We start from the raw sequence: 9,087 nt of genomic DNA, 5'->3' as shown, positions 1-9,087 counted from the left end.
TTAGACAATAACCTGATAAGAAATATAAAACCATGTAATCTCAAGGCTACAAAATTTATAAGACCAGACCAAAATTCCAAAAGCAGTAGTAAAAAAAACATCAAGCTATCATTGGCAAGCTTGCACGATGTTAACTTACAAGAAAACAAGTTTAATCAAAGCATTTTAAAATATTTATTCAACTTAGAAAAAATAAGGACAAATGGGAAAAGTTAACTTATAGTTTATTACAATAAAACCTAGGTATCCAACATCAATCATCATCTAACACGAAATTCAATTACTGATATGCATAGAATTGGATGATCCCACACCATAATACATATAATCCAATACATTCTGATTTCATGAATTCAGTCCAAGGAAAACCAGATAACAGGACATTAACATCAATAAAATATCTTTTATTTATCTCCAAGGCCTAGACTCCAAGGAGTCCATCAGGACCTCTCTCTCCTAATTCAGGTCCAACCCAGAAAATATTTTAATATACAGACTCTATCTATGAACTATGCAATACACACAACTACTCAATTGTTTTCAAAATCTCAACTATTTTCCAAAATTATTTTAACTCATCGCGCCTCAATTCATTAAACTCATCAGGTTTCCACCATGGAACCCATCACAACTCATCGCTCATTAACTCGTCGTCCTTAAAGGATCTTATAATTGTGTGATTGCATAATGCATAGCTCACAACTCAATATATGCAACATCTCAACTCCCGTGCATTTCACAATTCATTACACACTCAATGTTTGTCACTTACACACAATCTCAATCACAATTTCATAATCCCAATAAAACAATTTATCGCACTTCATGGATCATACACATATCACTCAGTATTAATATTTACATGACACAAAACACGTATAAATTAAATCGAACTATATTATTTTCAATTAAAAATAACTTCTACAACAATTAAATTAAAATGTAGCAAAAGTAATCACTATTAAGCAATAATTTCTACAACTTAATAATTTCTAAGTTTATTCAATTTATTATTTATATTACTTTTACTATTTGAAATATTTTTAATATATATATATATATATATATATATATATATATATATATATATATATATATATATAATCAAAGGGAAAAGAAAACCAGGACCGCGTAAATTGGAACGCCATTTTTTTTTAATTTTAAACAATACCCTGATAAGAAATATATAACCATATAATCTCAAGGCTACGAAATTTATAAGACTAGACCAAAATTCCAAAAGCAGTAGTAAAAAAACATCAAGCTATCACTTGCAAGCTTGCACCATGTTAACTTACAAGAAAACAAGGTTAATCAAAGCATTTTAAAATAATTATTCAACTTGGAGAAAATAAGGACAAATGGGCAGAGTTAACTTACAATTTATTACAATAAAACATAGGTATCCAACATCAATCATCATCCAACACAAAATTCAATTACTGATATGCATAAAATTGGATGGTCCCACACCATAATACATATAATCCAATACATTTTGGTTTTATGAATTCACTCCAAGGAAAAGCAGATAACAGGTCATTAACATCAATAAAATATCTTTTACTTACGAAAAACATAAAAGATAACATCAACAAACCATATGTTTATGGTTAGAATTAATCCGCTTCGTGCAAATCAAATTGGAATGCCACTTTCGGTTATATACATAGGATTATTATTATTATATAATTCAAATTGAAATCAAAGCATTGAAATAGGAAAACAATTCACGTGAAATTAAAACTTGCAACATATGTAAATAAATCAAATTTGCACAAGTGAAATTCAACAACAGTGACAAGTGAAAATTTAGGAAAAACAGTTTAATTTTAAAAAAGAAACAACCCAGAATTGATCCTCTAGGGATCCTATACATGTTCATTCTAATCCCCAAGCGTGAGTAACTCATCCCTTACCTCGATGTAGTCACTCAAGCGTTCTCTGTTAGCAATGGTGGCGTTTCTGGTGCTCTCTAGAGCTCCTCCTCTGGTTACTCTGTTAGGATTCTCGTGCGTCAGAAAAAAAAAGAACATAAGGTGTTTTGTAAGAAATGCTCTGGGTTAAAAGTTCCTTTATATAGTGAGGGAACTGATGACATATTTTTATTTTCTTTTTTTATTTTTTTAAATGAAAAACCCAAAAGGCACAACTGTTACACCAATCGGACCTGATTCCCTTAACCTGTGAGTTGAAAATTTAGTCTTGAGATTGTCTAGGGACATCAAAAAAGATATTTCAGATAGAGATATTCTTGTGTAAATAGATAACTAACATCTCATTCTTACACAACCAATATAAAGTTGTTAAGCGGCAAAATATAATGAAAAAATAATATTTATTTATTAGTTTTAATTGGATTCCTTCTATTTTAAAAATGATATAGGTAGTTTTCTTTGATAAAAATTTGATCTTATAAAGATATTTTAAATAGTAATAAAAATGTAGATAAAGTAAAAATACTTAACCAACAAAACTAAACCATACTTTAAAAAAACTAAACTAAACCAAAAACTTTATAAATATATTTTCTATCTATTTTCAATATATTTTGTAAATTAAATTATATAAAATAGATTTTAAATAGATTAATTATTTTTATTATCTACCATATCTTTATAAGATCAAATCTTTATAAAAGGAAACTAATTATATCATTTTTCTTATTATAAGGAATCAAATTAAAGCTAATAAACGAATATAATTTTTTTCTTTTATATTTTATCATTTGTCAATTTTCTACTAATTTTGTCTAAGAATGAGGTATTAGGTGTGTACCTACACAAGAATATCTATTCCAATATTACTCAAATGTTTCACAAACAATTTGGAAAAATGTTTGGGATTCAAAATGTTCCAAGGAAGACCAAGAAGGGAGGATTACTTGGAGATCATTGAGAAGGTGGACTCTCGCTTGGCTGGATGGAAAGGGAGGTTATACTCAATAAAGCAGGGCGCCTCACCCTTGCTAACCCAGTTTGGTTGCGCTCCCTGCCTATGGAATGCAAATTTTGTGGTATCTACAATATGCTTGTGACTATTTTGGAGGGTCGGTGATAATATTCGAAAAAACTCAAATCTCATGATAATTAGAGATAGTGTCAAAATCACACTCTAAGGGAAGCATGTTACCTAACCAAAGAAATATGGAGGCTTTGGTGTTTGTATAGCAAAGGTACCAAAATACATTTGGGTAAATAGTCATTTTCGTCCCTGGATGTGTAAAGTATTGACATATTCATCCCTGAAAGATGAAAATTCAAATTTTAGTTCCCGAGAGTGAAAAAGTACAACAAATCTATCCATCTGTTAACTTTTTTCTATTACCGTTAATGAAAGAGCCTATGTGACACATTCAAGGATGAATTTCTCAGCACTCTACACATTCATGGGTAAAAATGACTATTTACCCAAAATATAATTTAATCTTCATCTTTCCTTCATTTTTTAATTGTTGCAAACATAACAATACAATAAGAACTTAAAAAAAATAAGAAAGTAAACATAAGTTAAAACAAATATAATAATAAACACAATATTGATTAATAAGAATAATATGTTTATTGTTCTGAAGATTCTTACAAATTGGAAGATCTTACTTCATTAACCAGTCATTCTAGATTCTTTTGGAATTTGTAATGAAGAAAAGGACAAGTACCTTATGGTGGTTTCATATAATGGGTTGCGTTGTGGGGTTAGTGAAAGATTAGAAGGATACCATATTCGTTTTTGGAACATTGCTACAAGGGCAATATCCAGCAACTCGCCAATGCTGTGTTTTTCCATTTGCTGAAGGTGTGGTAAAACAATGTTTGCGTTTGGCTGTGATCCTTCAAGTGACAAATACAAGGTTGTAGCAATGGCACTGACTGAGCTTTTGCAATCAGAAAAAAATGAGATAAAAGTTTATGACATGGGTGACAGTTGTTGGAGAAACCTTGAAGGTTTTCCTGATCTCTGGTCTTTACCGAAAGTTCGTGGAGTGTATCTGGGTGGAACCCTTAATTGGGTTCTAATTAAGGCAAAAATTGCAGCTACTTTTGAAATTGTAATTATTTCTGTTGACCTACAAAAGGAGACATGCAGATCATTGTGTCTCCCAGATGATCTTTGGGCTGTTGATATAAATATTGGAGTGTTAAGAGACTCACAGTGTGTTTGGCAAGATTACAACAACACCCATCTTGGCTTGTTGAGGGAGTTTGGAGATGACAGGTCTTGGATTCAATGAATAAATTTTAGATTTCTCCATCTCCAAATTCATATATCCTTATGAATTACAACCAATGTTTTTCCCATTGTGCATGTCTGAGAATGTGGACATCTTTATGCAGCTGAATTTCACAGGAAACGTTGTTGAATACCAAATGATTCTGTGCAACCAGAGGGATGGTAAGCCACAAGTTTCGAGCATTCCTGCACAAAGTTTTAGAACTTTGATGGGGGTTAACCTCAAGAATTTTACTGAAAGTTTGGTCATACCTGATTGAAATCAAGGTCGAATCTGCTGCTGTTTACTATTTCATTTACCCGAATTTATGATAGTTAATTCATGTTGGGTTAAATTAATTATTTTTGGTGCTTCCTTATTGACTATATTTTATATTACTTTCTATTGCTTATGGTTGATCTATGGATTGAATGAAGAAGTTTTAATTTTAGATATATTATTTGCTAAAAGATGACTTTCCAAATTTCCAAAGAGCAAATTCATCTTAGGATTTAAAATCGAAATGTCATTTACTTCAAAAATACCTTACTGCTAATGAAGGAAAACTAAAGATGTGAGTGCTTGATTACCCTACTTAATTGGCATAATCTAATTTCTGTATTTTTTAATTTTGATAATCTCTAAGTCTTTGTCAGATGTTTAATTATTTGCCACTTGTATATGAGATCTAATTTATATCAATGACTTGCTAATTACCACTAGAAATGTAACATTTAATAATCATTTTATTTACATGTAAAGAAATATTGCAATGTTAATAAAATATAGACTTAAATATGTTTTTGATTTTTAATAAATATTTGATTTTTGTGTTTGTTTTTTAATAATTTTTTGTTTTGCTTTGAGTTCTTAATAAAATAACATTTTTATTTTTTATCCTTGATATTTTATTTTAGTTCTTGATAAATTAAAAAATTTTGTATTTGCTTCCTAATAAATTAACAAATTTTGTTTTAGTCTGTATTAATAATAAATGGGAAATATTTATCATGGAACAAATATAAAATTTACTAATTTATCAGGAGCCAAAAATAAGTGTCAAAGATCAAAAATAAAATTATTTTATCAGAGACTCATCGCAAAACAAAATTTTTTTAGGGAATAAATACAAAATCGAATATTTATTAGAGATAAAAACATATTTAAATCTAATATATAATTTGTTGGTAGTGCATGCTTCACTTGTTTTCACTACCAAACAAATGTGAGCTTCAATCTCTACAATACTAGGTATGAATATTTTGTGCTTTTTTTACTATTTGAGTTAAGCTTTGAACAATTTCATACCTAGATTTTTTATATTTTTTTATATATGTCGGTTTCCATCTCACAGTAGCATTAGTTTATACAATTTTGTTTGCTATTGATTCTCAGTCTTCGCCTCTTTCATTACTTGAATCATGATTTTTTATATTTTTTTATATATGTATTGTTTCCATTTTGATTGCAATTTTGAATCGTGATTACAGGATTTTAGTGAAGTAGAAGTTAGTTAGATCATTCTACGAATCCTTGGTCATTTCACATGTCATTGATTCGTAATTCTACAATTTTAATAATATGATCAATGTTCTTGTTGTTTTTGTCTTGCTACAACATGCTACATTTTGTTACTTTGCTTAACCAACTTTCTCAAAATTTGAATTAACATCAAGATGTGTTTCTTTTGCAGTTGCAGAGATAGAACAAGAATGCTACAAGATGCTATAGTATTTATTTTACAAGTCCTTTAAATGTAATTAGTATATCATCATGGAGAAATACATACTGATGTTTTGTTGTAACTGTAACAATTATTAGCACGATGGCTTATGTTTCTGACAACATTCAGTCTCTTTGTTCAATTTAGTTGTCAATTTATTAATGAGACTCATATGTTATGTCATATCCGAAATTTGGGGCGTGATTTGTTTTATGTCTTGTTGACAGGTAAAAACCAAAATTTGATGAAAATTTGTCTTGAATTTTGTGGTCTAATCTTCCTAGCAAATTAAGTATCTACTAGTCTTTTCTTTGTATTTGTGATCATCACTACTATAAAAACCGTATTCTAAGTCGATTATTAGGCCCATGTCACGATGGTTTTCAACCGTCGTTAAAGCCGACGTCGTAAAATGTATCAGACAATTTACGACGATTTCAGGAACCGTTGTCGTAGGTTATGAATTTTACGACGGTTCATGTCAAACGCCTTAGTATATGCTAAAAAATTATGACGTTTTATAAAAAACCGTCTTAAAGTCTAATGATTTTTTTGCGATACTAAGACGGTTCAGTAAGACCGTCTTAATAGGTGCGCATTGTTTACGACGGTTTAAAAAAACCGTCATAGATGGTATGTCAAGACTTTGACATACTAAGATGTTTTTATGAAACCTTCTTTGTATGTGTTGTCATTTTACGACGGTTATAGGAATCGTCTTTGTTTGTCTAATTTTTTTTTCGTTTTTGTCAGTTTACGACGGTTATGGGAACCACCTTTGTATGTGTAAATTCTTTTTTTTTTTTTTTCGTTTTCAGATGTTATTTTTTTACGTTTGTCTCTGGTACCTATAAATTAAATAAAATGCACATTATGCCAACCAAAAGCATCATCATGATTTTCAATATTTATAAAATCATTTATGTACATATGACAAGTGTGAAAATATTGGACCATTAATTACAATACAAAGATGTATGTATATGTAACAATTTTTGCTAGCTATTAACTATATTAAATCAAAAACAATTCAATTCATTGAACATATAAGTCTTTCTTAAGACTGTCAAGTCGTCATAAGGACTATGTAATAGTGCCGCAACAAGGATCCTGTGATACAACAAATATGATAACTCTCAGAAGGTTTTAAATGGATATGAAATTATAGAAAATTTAAAAGGGAAAAAATGAAAAAGCAAAAAGAAACTCACCGAATACAAGATGGTGATGCTACTGTAACAACAGGGGCAGCAAGTGCTATCTTTAGAACTATATGGTCAACATGTTGAACTGTGAACTGCCACGTGACAAATAAGTTTGGATTAGGGCAGTAGTGAATCTGTCAAAGGTAGAGACCACAAATAGCTCACTCTAGTATAAAAGGACCAAATATACCTTCCTGTATATTTAAGTTGCCAAGATCAAATGTAAAATCTAGGAAGATAGTGTTAGAAGAGAAGACTGACTTTGCTTCCACTGACACAGTAGACTCTGTTTCAGCTCCAATGTCCTGTTCATTGTCGCTCAAGTGACATAAACCTACAATTCCTATGCTCTTCTTTTGAATCCAACCAATAATGTACCATTTGATTTATGAGTTGGCCTGAAAAAGAATCTTGGCTAGTGGAGAGTGGTATACCGGCTTTTCTTCAACCTGAAAATATTAAAATTTATTAAGTCGCCGAAATAGATTATACAATATTGCAGAAATAAATTTGAAATGTATCCTTACAAACATACAAATAAAATTCATCTTACAAGTAAATAAATGGGATCAAGATTCCTGGTATACATTTGAAATCTAAATTTTTATACAGAATCAGATTTTTACCACTATGAATTCTTACATGCATTTCAATTACTTATGTAACAAGTGACCAAGAGCACCATCCAAAAATTAAGGTATTTACCCTATGAGTGTGCTGCTACCTCCCCAGCATCAGCATAGTGAGCACATTGATGTGGCAAATGATTTCAAACCGCTATAAACTATTGTTAGATCATATCACCAATGACACACATTAGCAAAATGTTTGCCACATTTGCATATTCACTAACAGAGTTTGTAGAGAGGGACAAAATTCACAACTTTTTTTAGTAAAAATGAAAAACTGAATTCATCAATTTTAAAATGCAAGAAGACAAACATTGACTAAAAATATAGGAATCATAGACACTTTTTTTTTTTTTTGCCTTAGGAGCATTTTTTTACTTGTAAGATAAGGATTATCTTTTAACAAGATCAGCAGGTAAAGCTTGCTCAGTCAAAACACAATCCTTGTGAAGTTGATGCACAAGAGAAATTGACAAATTGAGAAAGAGACACATGAACCTGGTAAGCTGAAGTTGATGCACCAAACACAAAACCAGGAAGTATGAAGATCATATCTAATCCAATGTATCCTAATTACACGATACTAGGAATGAAATCTTTACAATAACATCAAATGACATGCATCCTACATAAGTCCATGCAAATTGAATACCCTTTTTTTTCTAAGAGTAAAAAAATTGAAGTTACTACAGTATATATAAAACATCAGAAAATTGCAAATGAATTAATGATCCTCTAATGTATCCAACATACAAAGTTGCTGCCATAATTGTTCTAATTCTTTGATGAAACCACAGGAAAAATGTACTTGTACATAATGTAAATCAAATTTAGCAACTGCTTTACCTAAAAGTTAAAAAGTAAGTTGCCTATTTCTGCCGAACTGTTGTGATGACCTCCACGTCTAACGGTTATCCATCAGAAAACCACTACAAAATTAACATTAGATAAAATTATTAGTAACTTAAAAGATATTAACCAAAGTTACAATTGTAACTCCATGCATTATATTTACCTTGTGCCAGTCATCCTTCAAACCGGCATTCACGATGCACCACATTCAATGCATCACATAATATCTGCACTCGAACCCTCCACTTTGAACATTACTCTACATATAACATTGAAAATGGTTACTTAACATTCAACACTTAAATATGTACAAAAGGTTTATTACAAACAGGTACTGATTACATTGGGTTCAACCCACCGAGGTGCACCTTGACTAGACATGCCTTCAAAAGAACTGGTTATTGTCTTCATTGCACTAGTTATAAAATAATAGCATATATATGACAACCATTTTTGCTGTATATGTAA

At 30.4% G+C, this 9,087-nt stretch overlaps 1 protein-coding gene across 3 annotated transcripts in view; it reads right to left on the bottom strand.

The window, feature by feature from the left end:
* Window positions 1-4,595, bottom strand: part of LOC114394816 — a 7,296-nt gene extending 2,701 nt beyond the window's left edge. The window contains exons 1-4 of one of the 3 annotated variants that reach the window (XR_003662849.1): window positions 4,152-4,595; window positions 3,719-4,066; window positions 2,885-3,244; window positions 1,920-1,998 (exon numbers count right to left, since the gene is read on the bottom strand). Coding sequence is in view for 1 of the 3 variants with exons in the window: in XM_028356488.1 (XP_028212289.1) it covers window positions 1,920-2,009; window positions 3,719-3,830; window positions 3,938-4,066; window positions 4,152-4,264 (444 nt within the window). In the remaining 2 variants the exon portion in view is untranslated. Of the gene's footprint in view, window positions 1-1,919; window positions 2,010-2,884; window positions 3,245-3,718; window positions 4,067-4,151 lie in introns of all 3 variants that reach the window. The other 2 variants (XR_003662850.1, XM_028356488.1) reach the window with 2 other exon arrangements.
* Window positions 4,596-9,087: the final 4,492 nt, after the last annotated feature.

This window comes from Glycine soja, chromosome 18 (assembly GCF_004193775.1).
Source record: "Glycine soja cultivar W05 chromosome 18, ASM419377v2, whole genome shotgun sequence".
NCBI lineage: Eukaryota > Viridiplantae > Streptophyta > Magnoliopsida > Fabales > Fabaceae > Glycine > Glycine soja.
The sequence above is the reverse complement of the archived record's forward strand: the minus strand, read 5'-3'. Positions and strand labels throughout refer to the sequence as shown.